This window comes from Acartia tonsa, chromosome 7 (assembly GCF_053477335.1).
Source record: "Acartia tonsa isolate MP-2025a chromosome 7, ASM5347733v1, whole genome shotgun sequence".
NCBI classification, from domain to species: Eukaryota; Metazoa; Arthropoda; class Copepoda; order Calanoida; family Acartiidae; genus Acartia; species Acartia tonsa.
In genome coordinates this window covers 41,463,571-41,483,622 of record NC_137266.1, presented here as the reverse complement: position 1 = coordinate 41,483,622, position 20,052 = coordinate 41,463,571, and the positions used below count along the sequence as shown (strand labels likewise).

Genomic DNA, 20,052 nt, shown 5'->3' with positions numbered 1-20,052 from the left:
GACTTCAGTAAAACGTTTGATTCGTCCATATTTAGGTTATGAATCTACTTAATAATAACTTAATAGTGGCTAGAGAACTCAATGGGAACGTGAGGATAGGGGGGAAGTCGACCATTCATTTTAGTTTTAAAAAGAAAAATAATGGAGGGAGGATTTTTTTCTACGGGCGATTTCTTTTTAGTGGGCTGAGGTATCCTTCACCAATATAGTTTTAGACCTTCCTTGAACCTATGAGAAGCTTCACTGTAAAGAAGAAACATATCAGTCTAGCGGTTAACGATAAAAACACACTTGTAGAGATACTGTTACTTATTTATAATGAATGTCCGAAAAAACCGACCATAATTATTAATTAATTTCTAAAAGGTACCTTACAAGGTTCAAACGTATTTATCGCATCGTATAATAGACAGTTTCCCATAGTTCTGGTTTGTTGACCCTAAAGGGCCTATGTCAACAAAATAGGTCTTAATTCTATGATTCTTATCTTATTTTACGTGGAAAATTATTTATAGTATGATATAACACATAGTTTTTTTTGTATGGCTCAAAACTGGTTCTTATCCATATTCTTATTTGAAACCATACATTCACAATTCCATCAATTGAATTTTTTTGTTTTGTTTATAAACTAAACTCAAGTTTCATCCTTTCAGAGCAAGTATAATTCAGAATTTGAAAAAATGTTTAGAAGAAATAAAATTAATTCTTAAGTGACATCTAAATTAATGTAAAATGCCAAAATTAAAGTGATTTTCAAAAATAGATTACAAATTATAAAGTGAAATAGAAATATAAACATCTAAAATTTTGTGACGAACAAACAGGTGAATTTTATCTTTTTAAAGCGAGGCTTTTTAATAATTAGGGTCGGTCCGTCCGTCCTTAACGGATAATTCATTTCTTTTGTGATGATTCCTATAACTTTTATTTATGATTTAGGAAGCTTAGCAAAGTTTTATAATCGTTTGCCAGAAAGTCCGTACGTCAATTTCTAATTTCTAATTATCTTATTTATCTGATTTTTGGAATAATGATTTTTAGACAACAATGTACAATGATTTTAGTAAAGGATTTCTACAACCAAAGTATGCCTGTAGCAAAAATTACATGCTACATTACATCTAATTCTTCTAAAAATGTTTTAACGAACGGACACACCAAGTTTATAAAGTAGTAACGCTAATTGTATTTATTAATTGCATCGTATTGCAGTCAGTTTTCCGCGGATATTAAAAGTAAAAGTAAAAAATTGTTTTTAAAGATTTTTCAGTAAGGCTGAGAACCGGTTCTAATGCAGCGGATATTAATTGGAAAAAATTGAATCTTTACTTGTAATTGCTGCGGTACTTATTGAAATAATATTATTCTTGTTTAGATAAATGTTGTTTGTAAGTGAAGCAAATGTACAGCCATAACAAGTTTCAAAGGTAAGAGGACAAACTTAATTTAGGAAGGCTACGCCCCTAGAGGCCTGTAAATAAAATAAAAAGTTGAGACATAATCTGTCTATGTTAAGATCAGATGTTTTTATTCTTGGTCTTACGCTGGCGCCGCCTAGCGGTCCTTTAAATTTTTTTTCCGCCATTTTCTTCGATTTCTCTTGGGATGGTGGTATACTAACACAAAAATAGTTCTAGACCTTCTTAACACCTTTGAAACGGAGAAACTTATCGGTTAGGAGGTTAGCAATATCATTCGGTTCAAACAAACATCCTGTTACTGTATTATAAGGATTTATAATAAACTTGCAGCTACTCCCCTTGAGTTAAGGTAACTAAATGTAGAGTGGCTTCTCTATAATACAGATGTACATTGTACATATATCAGTATCGAAGACCAAGTTAAAAGTTGATGGCATAACTGGTAACGTTCGTACAAAGTAATTAAAACAGACAAAGGGGCCTTTTTTAAACAACTATTATTGCTCGGCTAAAAAAAACTCTCGCATACTCGATTTTTTTATCGCAACTAAGTGTTTGCTCAAAAGTTACAAGAAAATAAGTGACTGGGTATTTAAAATTTTCACATCCACCAATTACAATAGGACCATAAGAGGCTAGGAGTGGAGCCACTAGTATTGCAAAAAGTAAACAGAATAGGGAATAAATTTTAAAGTTTTTTTGCACTATGAAGTGTTTATATAAAAATTTTAAGTAAAGGTGAAAAATAAAAAGATAAAACAAGCCGAAAATAATACACTTTGTCTAAATAAACAATAAGTAAAAACTAATTTATTGTTAAATGTAGAGATATACAGAAATTAAAGAAAAGCTACGCCTCATGTCAGAAACATATTAATAGTTATTTCTCGCATCGTATTATAAACAGCTTTCCGCGGATATAGAATGTACAATTATAAGATTAAAACCAGTTTTTTTAGCCCCGAGGTGCCAAAGGCTGGATATAATACGATGCTAGACATAGTTTTTTCGTAAGATGAGAACCGGTTCCTATCCACCGGATTCGAATGAATACAAGAAATAAAATTAGTAAAATTTTATTCAATACCTTTCTTTTATTTTTCACGTATAAGAAAGAATGTTTTAGGAAGACGTATTATACCCCCCTCCCTCGGATAATGGGTTATCAAATCTGTCAATCAAAAATTCAGATATTAATCCTAATGGACAATGAAACAAAAAACCTTACTACTTTATACAGTAACTAGCGGGTTCCTCTCTATAGGCCTCTAGGTGCATTTGCGGAGGTTGGGAGTTGAATTTGACCCCCTTCCAATTTTTTTTAAGAGGGGGGGGTCATTTAATTTTAGGATGATTTCCTTTGGGGGGGGGGGGGTACTTTTTCCCAATATAGTTATAAATCTTCCCGGGACCTATGATAAGTTGCATTGTAAAGGAGAACCATATCGGTTCAGCGGTTAGCGAGATCCCTTGGTAACGATAGACAGATAGGCACACAGAGTTTCGGTTACTTTATTATTAGGCTGAGGTTTATTTCTGTCATGACGTTTTTTGTAGCGAAGCTACTCTATAATTTGAAATGTCCGTCTGTATGTCCGTCTGTCTGTCTGTCCGTCTTAGTTTAGGGGAAACGTGATTTTCTCGGCTCCTATAAATGATAAAAGGCTGAAATTGTTTGACAACATTCCCATTATTAAGGAGAACAATTACTTATAAAACATCAATGACGGTCGGACCGCTTTTTAGCAGGTTTTAGGCTATTTTTGTATTTTTCACATTTTTCTCCATATCTTTGGTGTTTATGGTCCGATTTCCAAAATTTTTTCAGTTATGGATATCAAAATTAAATTTCCTGTCGTTTTAAGAAAACAACTATGACGGTCAGACTGCCTTTTAGCAGGTTTTTTGGCTATTTTTATATGTTTTACATATTTTCCCATATCTTTGGTGTTTTTGGTCCAATTTTAAAACTTTTTTAGGATATCGGTATCAAAATAATTTTTCCCATTGTTATGAGCATCTTTTATGTAATTTACTTTGACCGTCATCATTATACAAAATATGTGTTTATTTTCTCCAATAAATCTATTCTTGATTTTAATAAATACACTATTTGTTCGTATTCCCATCTATATTTTTTTGTGCTTCGCTACTTATGGATGTTGTCATCCTTGTTTTGTAGATCAATTACCAATTTTTATTTTATTTTAATCAATTTAATTTTATTTATGCACTATTGAGTAACACCATTAGATTTAGAACCTATTGAATTTATTTGAAAAACATAAAACTCAGAGCTAAATGGATTGGACATAGGAAGATAAATTGATCAACCCTCAAATTAACATGTGTAAAACTCTGCCTTTGGTAAGAGACATACAATTGAAAGAAAGAAAGGACAGCTTTTCGCATTTTAAAATGAAAAATTATAATATCAAAACCAGTTTTGATATCACCGAGGGGGAAAAGCACGGGCTTAACTGTTTTTTTTTTATTTTATGATTTTTTATTTTAATACTCGTGAAAAATTGTCTGTAATACTATACTAGACATGATTTTTCAGAATATCTAAGAACCGGTTCTAATACAGCGGACATTAATCGGTTTCGAAGCCATACTGGAATGATTATTCCCTCCTTCCTGATTCGTTTGAATGGTTCCTTTTTTTATCTGATGTGGATAAACCCCGCGAAATTTGGGTTTCTAGATCATTTGGCATATAGATAAAAAACCGCGGATGAGGGATACGTATTCTGTCGTTTTTATCAGAAGTTCTGCTACTTAATAAATTGAGTAGATTGGTGCATCCATAATGATGATAAACAATTACCCCTTGTTGCTTGCTATAGATTATAGTTTTTAAGACAACGTATAAGAGAACGGGCTTATAAAACTTTATAGTTTAAATTACAGAATTTTGTGTATATGATGTAAAAGTCAGAATATTGTTTCATTAAAATCGATTTAGATTATTGAATATATGTACATATCCCTTTCAACGAATTATAGATAAAAAGGGATATCTCAATTTTATGTTTCTACGTTGTTGAATATTTGGAAGATTTTTTAAAAGCGAAGCTATTTTATAATTGACCGTCTTAACGCCAATCCGTAACGCTATTGGGGAAACGTGATTTTCTCGGTAGTTATTTGGGTGAGTCTTTAGATTTTTTTGTGAAGATACTCCTTACTAAGCAACCTACATTCAACCTTACTTGGTCCGTCGGTAAGTCTGTCGCTGCTTTTCTATGATGTCATATTTTTTTGGTAATTTGATTTGAAATTAGACATTTAAATGAAGTTATTTTAACTTAATACCAATGGCCGTTCACTCAAAGGGTTTTGTTTAATATTAATTTTACTATTTTTTTTCTTCTAATAAACAATGTTTTTTTTTGTTTCCAGTAATATGGATATACAGTCCAATTATTACAAACAAAATTACCCTTTCTCAGTTCTGTGTAATAAAAGTATTGTTTATACAATCATATTAATATTTAGTAAAAAAAAATTTCCCAAACTTTTTTAATCCACGAAAAAAAGAGAACGTTTTTACAAAATTTGAGTACCAGTATAATTCTTTTTATAATTTTTATAATTTTCGTCGTTTTGGGGAGTCACCAATTTCCAATTCAACATTTTGCATTTCCTACTTGTCTATCATATTACATTCTTGATTTCAGAAGGGAGGTGTATCCACCCCCTTAATAAAATTAATGGAGGGGGATATACCCCAACTAGGTGTCAACCCCGCTACATCCTACTACACCTACCTTTATAGGGTCAACACCTAAAATAGCCAAATAGATTTCAAGCTAAAAAGCCACCACCTACACAGTCACACCCTCAATTTTAGTTTAAGGGTCGTGTCCAAATCGTAATGGGGATTCGCCCACCCACTTACTGTGTACGCCATTGTTTTAGACCGTCAAAATTTATTTCAAACATTTTATCAAATTTAAAAGAAAAGATTTTGGAAATAAAATAAGGATAATATTTTTAACATTTCGATGAGTTACGTAGTGTTAAGCTTCGCTTTTATAGATGTTGTCAAAATTAGGTAGGTACGTCCGTATATAACGACAAGGTTTGATCGTTAATTAAGGCACTTTATAATTGTCGTTTTGATTTTAAATAAATGATGATTCTTAATAAATATATAAATTAGGTACAAATTAGAAAGCGCATCAATTATTTTGTATTTAAGCTATAAAAGGATAAAAGATTTTTGTCAAGAATTTAAAATAATAATATTTTATCTCTTTAATACCTAATGAAATTGATTTGTTGAGCTTTGACTCTAAAGATGTTGTCATCCTTGTTTTACTTTACTTTTTCTATCCAGAGAAGGAGAGAGTACTGAACTGTAAATTATGTAAGTTTGTAACCAAAGTTTTTATAAACACGTTCTCTAAATTGTTAGCATAAAACTTTGGGTACTTTGGCTTTAAAAGTCTAATGGAGGGAGATGACATTGGACTGTAATTACACTGGTACCCAAAGTTTTAAAACATGTTAGTATATTTGTTTGGTTTCATCTTTTCAACCAATATTTGAAATAATAATGATTTATTTATCATAATTGGGGGTGTACTGTTTCTCATTTTATTGTTGAATGTCTTATCCATTACAATCCCTGTTGCCTATCCATCATAAAAAGAATGAATGCCCTTACTCAAAGAGAAGTATACACACTTATCATAAACTTCACAACAAAATGGAAAAAGTAAGAGTTCATTTTTTTATGTGCTTAAGGAGTGGGATGTATATGTGTATGTTTGTGTTTAAATGCTCCATAAATGGATCGATTATTTAAGACCCAGGTCAGGTTTTTGGCTATTTTATTTATTTGTGTTTAATTCCTCCATTCCTGTTCATGAACAAGTTTACTTGTACCCAAAGCTTTATAAACAAACTCACTAATTCATTCGTTGGCTCAAAATCTTGAAATTGTTCAAACTATTTTTGTTTTAATAATTGGATCTGCAACAATTTATCTCCCATTGTCTTATCCCTTCCGATCCATGTCCCTTACTACCTGAACCGGAAGGTAAACCCGCATTCTACAGAGATAAATCAAGATTTATCGGCGGTTTCCCCAAATCGCCTAGTTGAGCAAAATACCCCCCTGATTTTCAATTGATTTCAAAAAATAGGGGGTGGGGGATTCTGTGTTCGCTAGTCAATTTGAGGGAAAGCTCACCGATTTATCTTTATTGTTGCATTACAGTTTTCAGTTGATATTAATGTAAAAATGTATTGGCTTATTTTAGCGCTACTTATTGTCAATTTAACTTTGTTGATTTCATAACTAGCGGCTACAATCTTAAATCTAAAAATTAATCAGTAGTTAATGAATGTTAAGCTACAAACAAAAAAACCTAACTAATTTATGCAATAGAATTGGTTGTTTGCCCCTAGCCACTAAGGTGGGGCGGGGTATATCTGAAAAAATTGATTAAAACCATTATAAAGCTCACCTAAAAAGTACAACCAATAATTTCTGAGATCTCTAGCTTCCGACAAATAAAAACCTTACTAATTTATATGATAGAATAAGTTAAAATCCTTTTTTCTCTGCCAATTTATTCTCATACTTTACACACATACATACACACACGCACACACAAACAAACTCATCATCTTTTGAGCAAACTCTAAATATGTGCAAAAACCAGGCATTACTTTACTTTACTTGAATAGAAGTGGTTAGATTCAGGGATCTTAAGGGATAAGACAATGAATGATAAATTTAAGAACACCCCCAATGATTATAACCAAAAGTACCACTTCTTTAGATTAAGGTTCGTTTATGCAAAGTTTGTACATTGTTAGTTTATACAAGCCAATCAAGATTTAATAAAAATAACGGTTATTACCTTTATAGCTTATTTATAGGTCCCAATATCTGAAGAACAGTGAAAAATGTCGCGGTGCATTTTTAGAAGGATCGCTTAAGAATCCTATTCTCCAAAGCGGTTAAAAAAAGGTAGTAATAAACTTAACTTGGGATAGAATTAAAAGAAATTGTTTTAAAACTACAAGCCCTAATTGGTTTAAATCTTTGCCTTAAAAGATTATGAATTTGTCAAAATAAGTGCCCTATTACTTAATTTGTGGTAAAATCTCTCTTGAACAGTCCTTCCAATCCAAAAACACTTCCCAGATATACCCGTCAACCTTAGCCTTTAAAGTCACTTCTTTTCAGAGAGAGGGGGCAATGGGCTGTTTATTACAATAGTCCCCAAAGTTTCAGAATTACGTTTCCTTATTCGTTGGCTTAACAGCTTTGGAGACTTTTAATTTTGATTGGTTGGTTTATTAAGTTGAGTGACCAAACGATTCAACCATTAATTTTAATCTACAGAATGGGTAATTTCGTTTAACATCATTGGGGATGTACATCAATTTATCGGCCATTGCTTTATGCCTTTAGATACCTTTTCCTGAACCATTTTGATTTATAACAAGGATGACAACATCCTTAAAAGCGAAGCTCTGAAACGATATGACAGACGAACATTAACATTTGTTGAGTGTCAGAACTGAATATACAAAATATGAAAATGTAAGGTTTGACAAAATTATACGTAAATTTGTTGCAAAACAAAATACAGAATTCTGTTTAAGGACATACTGACATTTTAATACTTGATTATAGAGATGCTTCGCTCATAATATTGTACCTTATTGTAATAGGAATCAGTAATCAAAAAATCAGATCAATCGGATGATTTTATTGCATAAAAAATTGTTATTAAAAAAGTAAAAAAAATCAACATGTTTAAAATGGACGTACGGACATTCTGGTAACGATTATAGAGTTGCTACGCTTTCTAAATCGTACCTAACTATTACAGGAATCACCATGCAATGTTTAAAATCGATAGGACAATTCTAACATGCCTATATTAACAAATAAAAGCTAACTATCTCGGACGGACGGACGTAAGGACAGACGTACGGACGGACCGACTATAATTATAGAAAAGCTTCACTTTTAAAAAGATTCGCTAATATGGCACGTTATTTTTTTTGTTTTATGTTTATATAGATTACATAATGCGGGGACTAGATAATATTACTTTTTATTAGGTCAACAAGTAATAACACTAGGACAAGTATGTTTAAAAGTAGCGCAGTATAAATAGTTAAAATTATTTACAAGCATGATAACATTTAATAGAAGCGAAAGCAATATACACCTTTATTATATAAATAGAAAGAAAGAAAAGAAATAAACAAAGAAAGAGAGAGAGAGAGATAGAGATAGTGAGAGAAAATAGGAAGAAAGAGAGAGAGTGACAGAAAGAGAGGAAGAGAGAGAGAGAGAAGAGAAAGAGAGAGAGAGAGAGTGAAGGAAAGAGAGGGAGATAGAGAGAGAAAGTGATAAAGATAAAAATAAAGAGAGAAATGAATAGATAGATGTATAGGGAAAGTTAGAGTACTACATAGACAAATGAGGTTAGATGGAAATAGAAAATAGTAGTATACAATGACACTTTTGCCACTTATAGAGTAGTTTCGCTACTAAAAACAACATAAAGAATTAATTTGTAAAAAATGATTAAGGAAATTTACTAATAAAATTTACTTTTTACTTCACTAAAGTGTATATGCGTGTGTGTGTGTGTTTTCGTGATATTACACAACAACTGCGAGATAAGTGATATACCTACGGACAAACATATAGAGTAGCTTCGCTTCTAAAATATAACCCAAACATGTTGCAAGACGTTATAAGTTTATGTTATTTATTTGCTGGTAATATATATATTTTTCACGGTGTTCTTCCATTTCCGCGAATTTTTCATTGTTCATTATTCATTAATAATGCGTATATACGATCAATTTGATCAGATTTTAAAAATAAAGAACTAAGTATGACCTTATATCGTCATAAAATTTTGAAATTACTTGCTCTTATTAGTGATGTATGGACGGATGATCAGATCCTAGTTATAGAGAAGCTGCGCTTCTAGTCCATCAGTTCCTCTGTCAGTTTATAACGCTATGGGGAAAACGCTATCGACGTTATGATCACTAAACATCTATCTATAACTCACTTTGTCAGTTTGTCAGTTTGTCCATCCATTATTGAACCTAGTAATAGTGTCTAACTTTTTATCTTCGTGACGTAACAAAAATCCATCTTTTTTTTAGGGGTTTCTTTCCCACCTCCCCTCTCATCCTTTGATTTTTGTTACGTCACAAAGATAAAAAGTTAGACACTATTTCTAAATTCCCATTATTTCTTTCTTGTTCCGCTACACATTAGTGTTTGTTTGCAATTATAAAAAATATGCGCAATTGTATGCACAGCCAATTTTTTTTGCAAATATCTGGTAACAAAAGCAGCAAAAACTTTGCCAATATAAATCTAGTCGGAAAATCTGGGATTTAGGCTGGCTCCCCACAGGGAAACATCAATTGGATATAAAATATTCTTTCCATAAATAAAAGTTTGAATTTGTTTATAGGGTATTAATTAATATTAATCCATCCATCCATCCATCCATCCATCCATCCATCCACCCATCCATCCATCCATCCATCCATCCATCCATCCATCTATCCATCCATCCATCCATCCATCCATCCATCCATCCATCCATCCACCTAAATTCAAATTAAAGTGCTCTTAAAGTTAAAGACAAATATTCTTCAGTAAATCAATGATTGGGAATAAATTAGATAGACGAATAGAATTTAAAACTAAGGACAATTTCATCCATTGCTTCTTTTAAAGTTACTTCCCAGTCCCTAAATTATAAATTGTGTACGGATTTATAGATCTTACTAGACAAACATTCACCAGTTATAAATAGTAATATAATGCCTAGCTCTCTTTGTGTCAGTATCAAATATTCCGCCGGACTAAAATGGTTCTCCTTTACAGTGACGCTTCTTATAGATTCAGGGAAGGTTTATATATATTTTGGGGGAGCGTACCAAATCCCTCTTAAAAAATACCCTTATACCACCAAAAAAGCTTTATCAAACTATTTTTTTTTAAAGTGGAAGGTCGACTAATCCAAACCCCCCACCCCCCTTCTATTCCTTCAGGTCCTATTAGATCCATTTAGGGGCGTAACCACTATTTATAAACCCCGAACAAACATATTATGCAAATCTGAATTTTCAAAATAGCAGCTTTATTATTCATTTAGGATGATTTTACAATAAATATGAAATGTAGATGCCTCTTTTGGTTACAAAATTCCACTGTTATTTTTTAATTAATCAGCACCAATAAAGCACAAGATCTCAAAAACAGCATTTGGGGGTAATACTGGTGAACAAACATATTATGCAAATATTATATACATTAAGTTTTCCGGAATTTTAAAGTTAGGGGGAGATTTGAAATCTGCATCAAATTTTGAGGATTTTTTATAAAATTCGTTTTTTCTATAATTCTTTATCTAAAAGCGGAAATACAATTTAAGTTAATTAATTTTGGCATCTGTGATTGGTGGATTTAAAAAATCTGCGCTCTGATTGGATGGCGTACATCATTCAACCAATTAGAGCGCAGGTAGTTTAAAATCCACCTATCCTATTGGTCAAAATTAATTAACTTTAAATGCATTTCCGCTTTTAGATAAAGAATTATACAAAAAACGAATTTTATAAAAAAAATCCTTAAAATTTGATGAAGATTTCAAATCTCCCCCTAACATTAAAATTCCGGAAAACTTATATATCTTAAATTATACATATACAATTAATTTCTGCATTTAAAAGACAATCAAAATATTTTTTTTATGAAAATGTTTGTACACATGTTTAACTGTGTGGTAGTTGGTAAAAATATGCATAACCGACTGACAGACCTACGGACCAAATATTTTCTGCAAACAAGTCTCCGGGTTAAAGCCCTACAAATCATATGCAGTCAATTTCCTATTTATTTTATCAATACAGGAATTAATGGTATTATACATAATCCTATTATTTACAAAAATAAATCTTTATATAAAAGTAGCATGAAGTCTGTCTGTACCGAAGGATCTTACTAACCACTGAACCGATATAATATTCTTTTACTTTTTTACTTAAAAATAGGTATGTTTGTTTGTTTGTTTTTTAAGATCTCGCTAACTACTAAACTGATTTTATTCTCTATTTTAGGGACGCTTCATGAATGTATCTAAATGTAGATGTATGTTTTTTTTTGCCCCCCCCCCCCATTCTCCTTCCCGTCTAAATTCTAAGAACCTAGATGCTCTGGGGGGCAGTTGCTTATAGTAAATAAAAGAAGTCATAATTGACTAAATACTTCACCGTTATATTTTGAAAACAATGTTGTTATATTGCTGCGCTACTTATAGACATAACTGTCCTAGTTTTTAATATATTATACCTTAGGTCCTAGATTCTGGATTTAGACAATATGCATATAAAGATAGAAGTTTTACAATTCTAAAATTGCAATAGATTTCATATTTAATTATTTGAGTGTTATACAGTTAACCCAGATAAAAAGATAGATAGATAGACAAACAGGTATATAATGGAAAGATAGATAGATATATAAACAGACAGACAGATAGAAAGCTCGACTGGTACATTGATAGATAGAAAGATGGACAAAGACCAAAGGGTGTTAAAAATCAGCTATGTGACGTCATAAAAATGAGGGAGATGAGAGGAGAAGTGGGACGGCACATTGGTGATTTTTAACACACATTGGTCTTTGTCGAAAGATGGACTGGTACATAGTTAAGTAGTCAGACAGACAAGTATATATAATATATAGACAGACATACAACCAGACAGAAAGAAAAATACAAATAGATAGACAAATAAATACAAAGATAGATAGACAGACAGATAGACAAACACACAAATAGATATATAAACAGACAGACAGAGAGACAAATAGATATATAGACAAACAAACAGACAAATAGATTTGTAGACAGACAGACAAACAGATATATAGACAGACAGACAAATAGATATATAGAAAGACAGTCAGACTTACAAATAGATATATAAACAGCAATACAGACAGACAGAGACAAATATATATCTATAGATAGATGGACAGACAAATAGATATTATATAGACAGACAGATAGACAAACAAACAAATAGATATATGAACAGCCATACAAACAGACAGACAGAGAGACAAATATATATTTATAGATATATAGACAGACAGATAGACAAACACAAAAATAGATATATAGACAGACATACAAACAGACAGACAGAGAGACAAATCGATAAAAAGACGGATAGGTAACCAAACAGACAAATAAATAAAAAGACAGACAGATAAATAGATAAACGACAGACGGATAGATAAAAAGACAGACAAATAGATATATAGACAGACATAAAAATAACTAGATAAAAAGACAAATAGATATATAGAAAGACAGTCAGACTTACAAATAGATATATAAACAGAGAGACAAATATATACATATTTATAGATAGATATACAGACAAACGGATAGATAGATAGATCAATAGACAAACAAATGAATATATAGACAGCCATAAAAACAGACAGACAAATAGATAAAAAGACGGATAGATAAACAGACAGACAGATAGATAAAAAGACGGATAGATAAACAGACAGACAGATAGATAAAAAGACAGACAGACAAATAGATAAACGACAGACGATAGATACAGACAAATAGATATATAGACAGACAAATAGATATATAGACAGACGATAGATAAAAAGACAGACAAATAGATAAGATACAGACAGAAAGATAGATAGAAAGACAGGCAAACATACAGGCAAATGGAAAGATAGACAGAAAAAATAGACAGATAGAAAAGCAGACAAACAAACAGACCAAAAAATAGACGGACAGAAAAATAGATAGAAAAATGGAGAAAAGATATAAAGTTTTAAATTATGTAAATCTCAATCACCATTTCATGAATTTATAATTGGTCTTTAGTTTAAACATTAAAGAATAGTTAGAGAAAATTACTGGAAAATTAAACTCTTTTCCGAACTTCCGAAATTATAAATGGTTGTGGTTGTGGACATTTTGGCGTATTTTTTAATAAGTATTAGAGGATTTTTACACACATAATTATGTTATAAAAAAATTAATTTTTCTTGCAAGACCCTGAATATCCATTTTTTTCATAATTTTATAATATTTCCAAGGTGTTTCTTTTAAATTATGTTTCCCCCATATAGTTTCAGATGCACGGACGGACATTATGACTTATATGTATAGTAGATTATTATTGTTTTATGGTTGTAGGGGATCTTCACTAAATATCTATTTATTTATTTATTTCTAACCGCTGAACCGATGTGATTCTCCTTTACGCTGTAGCTTCTTAGGAAGGTTCATACCTTCACTGAGAAATCTACCCTCCCAATCAAGAAATCTACCCTTGAAAAAGAGCAACCCCCCACACCGCAAAAAAAGACTGAAATTGAAAGTGGGGGAGGGTAAACACCCCCCCCCCCCCTAGATTGCTCTAATTTAAGGAGTGTAAACTTAGACAGGGAGGGAGGGCACATTAGCAATTGGACTGTAAATTACACTGGTACCCAAAGTTTTATAACCACAAGGTATCTTATGCGATTGCTAAAAAGCCTTGCTTTTACAAAACAAGTATTTTTTTTATATTACTGTGTGAATGTAAATCAATATATCGTGCATTGTCTTATCCCTTAAGATCCCTGGTATTGCTAATCATGCAATTATCTTTCCTTACATTCATAAGTAATGACATGTACATATATACATGAAATGTTTATTCAAACTTATTCAAACAACAACGATTATGCTCAGTAAAAGCAAGCTTATTGTAGCGCAGCTACTATGTCAGGGTATGGTCGTCAGTCATTTAGAGTATTTAAAAGGAAGTTAGACGTTGGACGTATATTCTACCTCTTTCTCTCCTATACCCCCCTCTCTCTCTCTCTCTCTCTCTCTCACTATCTCTCGCTCTCTCTTTCTCTCTCTCTCTCTCTCTCTCTCTCTCTCTCTCTCTCTCTCTCTCTCTCTCTCTCTCTCTCTCCTCTTTCACTCTTCTCTCTCTCTCTCCCTTTATATGTCTCTTTCTCTTTCTCTCTCTCTCTCTCTCTCTCTCTCTCTCTCTCTCTCTCTCTCACTCACTATCTCTCTCTCAGCTTTAAATTTAGAAATCAAATGACCCATAACTGAATATTCTGAAATGGCCGAAAAGTTTTTGATCTAATATTCTTAACATTTTCATAAAGTTGTAACTTTATGGAAACACTTTCCCTTGTAGCTAAATAATTTCTTCTTTTTTGCTGTTTTATGTGAAGCAAGCATTAATATTTTGTTTTTCCATTACCATACATTAAAGCTTTTATAGTTTTAATCATTTATGGCATGAAATAATAATAAGTAAACAGAAAGGACAATTATTTTCATAAGTAGCGAAGCAACATAATTTATTTTAGATTGAAAGTTTATAATAAACTGTAATACAGTAATCAGAAACGTAAAAATAGGGGGTTAAAAGGTGTAACCGCCTCCCTATAAAAATTAAAGGGGTAGGAAACACCTCCATAGGTGTCCATCTTTTGTTTGTAGTATTGCACCCCCATAAACCTTACACCCCCCACGATTTTTGTCTAATTGGAGATGTTTTTTGTATGCACTGCGCACACCCTCCTAAAAAGCCCTATGCACGCCGCTGACAATAATACAGTGTGTTTTTTTTATGAGAACTTTTTTGAAAGCAATTTTACCCCACTTATAGTTATCAGAATTTAATGATTAATGGCTTATTTTCTTCGTTTTTTAAGGGAAATTATGAAACAACCAAAAAAAATTACAGTTTTTGTTGAAAAAGTACAGTAAAGTTGAAAATTAAAAACTTAGGTGTCCACATCTGAAAATGGTTTTAGCGCATTTTTCTTATGTTCAAATATTCTACCTTTTGCAAGAATGGCTGCAAAACGCTTCAAAGTTGAGATATAGAGCTATAAATTTATACAGATACTATTGGGGACATGTACTAGAATAGGTCAAAGTTTGAAGGCCATATCTCAATCAGGGAGAAAGTACTGGCCCCCCAAAGTCGACTACTGAAAATCCAATTTTGAGCATAAGAAAAATGCGCTAAAACCATTTTTAGATGTTGTCACCTAAGTTTTTAATTTTCAACTTTACTGTACTTTTTCAACAAAAACTGTAATTTTTTTTTGGTTGTTTCATAATTTCCCTTAAAAAACGAAGAAAATAAGCCATTAATCATTAAATTCTGATAACTATAAGTGGGGTAAAATTGCTGTAGTATAGAAAATCTTATGATATGTCAGGTAAATGTATCGTTAAAACTACAATTAGAAAACAATATGCCTAAAATCATAACAAAGCATGTATATTATTCGTTCGCAGGTTTGAAGCCATCTTTTTCAAAATACACAAAATATTGCATTGGCCTTTTCTTAAAAATATAGTTCCTACTTAATAAAAATACTAATTTTATATATGATTTAATTCTTTTATGGATATTATCATCCTTTCATGAATTTTTGTAAGAAACGAAAAAGTTTTCTTGACAATTTTGTTTTGTTATATAAAACTGTCTCATAACTTTAAACAACAAAAACTGCCTTTATCTATTTATCTGTCTGTTTGTTAGTCTGTCTGTTAGTCTGTCTGTCTGTAAGTCTGTCTGTTAGTCTGTCTGTTAGTCTGTCTGTTAGTCTGTCTGTTAGTCTGTCTGTTAGTCTGTCTGTTAGTCTGTCTGTTAGTTTGTCTGTTTGTCTGTTTGTCTGTCTGTTAGTCTGTCTGTTTGTCTGTCTGTTAGTCTGTCTGTTAGTCTGTCTGTTAGTCTATCTGTTAGTCTGCCTGTTAGTCTGTCTGTTAGTCTGTCTGTTAGTCTGTCTGTTAGTCTGTCTGTTAGTCTGTCTGTTAGTCTGTTTGTTAGTCTGTCTGTTAGTCTGTCTATTAGTCTGTCTCGTAGTTTGTCTGTTTGTCTGTCTGTTAGTATGTCTGTTAGTCTGTCAAGGTCTGTCTGTAAGTCTGTCAGTTAGTCTGTCTGTTTGTCAGTTAGTAAAAATAACTAATCAATTGTTCTTAAAGTTTAGGCCAACTTAACGAATAAGTAATCGTGTTCATAAAATTTTGGGTACCATTAAAATTTACAGTCCAAGTCCCCGTCCTCCCTGGTTTATAAATATCACTTATTTTTAGGTTTTCATAAATCTATTTGTCCGTTTGTCTGTTTGTTAGTCTGTCTCGCGTTTTTTGTCAATAATATCTCACAATATTTTTAAATATATTCAATAACAAAATTATTAAAAACAAGAAATACATAAACAAAAAGTATCTATCTATCTATCTATCTATCTATCTATCTATCTATCTATCTATCTATCTATCTATCTATCTATCTATCTATCTATCTATCTATCTATCTATCTATCTATCTATCTATCTATCTATCTATCTATCTATCTATCTATCTATCTATCTATCTATCTATCTATCTATCTATCTATCTATCTATCTATCTATCTATCTATCTATCTATCTATCTATCTATCTATCTATCTATCTATCTATCTATCTATCTATCTATCTATCTATCTATCTATCTATCTATCTATCTATCTATCTATCTATCTATCTATCAATCAATCAATCAATCAACTAATCTATCAATCTATTTATCTATCTATCTATATTACCTATAATATGAATGTGAGACTTGACTCATTTGTTCCCTGAGCCATAGTTTCAATATCTATCTATCTATTTATATTACCTATCTATCTATATATATATCTATCAATCAATCAGTCAATCAATCTATCTATCTATCTATATTACCTATCTATCTATATATATATATACATATCTATCAATCAAATTATCTAAAAAATGAATGTGAGACTTGACTTATTTGTTCTCTCAGACATGGTTTCGACATGGTTTCAATATCTATCTATCTATATATCTATCAATCAATCAATTTATCAATCTATCAATCTATTAATCTATCAATCTATTAATTCATCAATCTATCAATCTTTTTATCTATCTATATATCTATCTATTTCTATATATCTGTCTATCAATCTATCTATCTATCTATCTATCAGTCTATCAATCTATCAAGCTATCTATCTATCTTTCTATGCCTAGGGAGGATGAATTCCAACCATAGGAACTCGCTCCACCACCTCTACTATTCATCGCATGCGGATCCGTCAGGTAAGATATTTTTTATCCAGAATGGCTTCGAAGCCCTGATTTATTTCCGCTTGATTAGAACTAGTTTTTAGTCACACTGAATAATTATGTTTAGCATCGCATTACAGACTATTTTCCACGGAATTATTTCTGTCAAATCACGTATTTGGTTTGGCATTGGGTTAAATAGTTGGGGCTACTTTACTATTTATTGATTAGTGTTTGTCAAGTTTTCTTTTTGAAACGTTGTACTAAATATTTATTTATAATAGTTTTAGCCTAAATGTTAGTATTATACTTACTGATTTCTTGATTTAATCAGTATTTGGTAGCCGCGAAACAGACGCGCATAAATTCAAATCCGCATGTGTGCAAAAATTTCGAAAAGATGGATTGTCTGATTAGGAACAGGTTTAGTCATCCAGCAAAATTTAAAAGTTAGTCCTAGTTATTATGGCTTTTCTTCCTTGTTTTTTTATATAGTAATTTAAAAATAAAAAATTTAATATTCACTAATAGAATGTTCTAAAGAAATACATCCCCAAAACCCCCTCCCTAAAAAAATATTCAAATGATTGCAAAGCTTGTTTTTATGGCGCCAAGACAAACACATTACATCCTACTACTAAGTTTAACGTGTAAAACATACTATAATATGTCCTTTTATGGTAATCCAACACTACCACCAAATGTAAATTATTGCTACAGCAAAACTGTCACTTCCTGTTTGCTTCCCTTCATAGTAAATTTGTTACTAGCGGCTACGTCCCTAGAGGCCCTATATGAGCACTTGATAGGGGAGTGGGGGAGTCGAAAGGCCCAAATTTCAATTTTATTTTTAAAAGGAAAAGTTTTTACATTTTGGTGGGTTTATTTTTTTTTTTTTTGGGGGGGGGGGCGATTTCTTTGGAGAGTGTGGAGGTACCTTCTCCGAAAATAGTTTTAAACGTTCCCTGGACCTATGAGAATCTTCAGGTTAAAGTAGAGCCATATCAGTTCAGGGGTTAGCAAGATTCTATGGCACACAAGGATATAAAAACGTCATGTTTATATATAAAATAAATATTTTCAGTTTGCTGATATGGACATCATTTTTCTTGTTATAATCAAAATTTCTATCTTTATTCAACTGAAATATATTTGTCAGCATAACTAAAGAATATTTCATCTTCATAATGGTCAAAAAGGGGGGAATATTAAGAAGGAAAAAAAAGGATTTCGCTCAATAGATCATGTCAAGCACAACCCCACCGACCCCCCTTATTAAAAAAAGATAGGATGGGTTGTATTGGGTACTGTGTAGCCATTTTATAGTTCCTGCATGGGTAAGGCATAGCTATAAGAAACTACCTACCCACCTTATTTTCAGTAAGATTTTTGTAGCGGCTATAATTATTAATATAATTATTCACAGATTCCCAACCTTTTGATTGCTCAAGCCTTGTATGAAAGTCCCTTTGAGAGGCAAAATTAACAGGCATATTAATTTAAATCATCAAACATAGCAGCAGAGAATATAGTTTTTAACGTCTTCAGTAATGACTTGTTTGGAGCTGAGATTCGGACCTATCATCTCCCTGTAAACTAGCATTCGTTTATAGCTATATACGAAGTCCAAAATAAGTTATTTTTATGTATAATACATTGTAGTCCTGTAAAATATGGAAAAATCAACATGTTTCTGTCAAACACGTTGGTAAAGTCGAAGTGTTAAAAAGTGGTTTTAGGAATACTATTGTGAACTTTAGAGGGAAAAAGTGACTAAATAAAGATAATTAACTTAACCAATAGGACTAGGAATAAATTCACACTTAATCTTTTATAATTCTTGCAGTGACGACCCTAGATCCTCCAGGAGCATTTTAGGGTGGGGAGGGGGGGGGAGGAGGGGGAAGTAACCCATCCACTTTCAATTTTAGTTATATTGCAACTGAAAGATTTTTTTTTTTTTTGGGGGGGGGGGTAATTTTTTCTGGGGTTGATTTCTCTTGAGAGGTTGGTGGTATCCTCACCCCCCCATGTAGTTATAAACCTTTTCTGGACTTATGAGAATCCCACCTGTAAGGGAAAACCTTTAGTAAGTCATATACTTCGATACATATATTCTTACACAGACAGGAAGACACATAGACATCCTGTTACTTTTATATGAGGAAAATCGCAATTTACTGTTCCTTTTTATCTAAGCACTTGTTATTGCTGTTATAAACATAATTGTCCTTGTTTTAGAATAGTTGTTGGTCGCATCGTATTATAAACTAATTATATGTATACTAGCATTAATTAAATTTTTCAAAAAGTTTGTGGAAAATTGTTTAAGGTGCTATACATGATTTTTCAATATGATTTTAAAAACTGGTTCTAATCCAGCGGATAATAATCAGTTTTGAAGCCATACTGGAAAATACTTGTCAATGGCCTTTATGAAAGTAGAAATGTACAAGAAAAGT

At 31.7% G+C, this 20,052-nt stretch overlaps 1 protein-coding gene across 4 annotated transcripts in view; it reads left to right on the top strand.

Annotated features, from left to right (window-relative positions):
* The first annotated feature begins 660 nt into the window (after positions 1 to 660).
* The window catches only part of LOC145323772 (uncharacterized), an 83,224-nt gene continuing 63,832 nt past the window's right edge, over positions 661 to 20,052 (top strand). For all 4 annotated transcript variants that reach the window (XM_080166304.1, XM_080166305.1, XM_080166302.1 and 1 more), the window contains exons 1-3: positions 661 to 827; positions 1,379 to 1,430; positions 17,555 to 17,623. In XM_080166304.1, the coding sequence (XP_080022430.1) occupies positions 17,560 to 17,623 (64 nt within the window). In that variant the 5' untranslated portion in view covers positions 661 to 827; positions 1,379 to 1,430; positions 17,555 to 17,559. The remainder of the gene's footprint in view (positions 828 to 1,378; positions 1,431 to 17,554; positions 17,624 to 20,052) is intronic.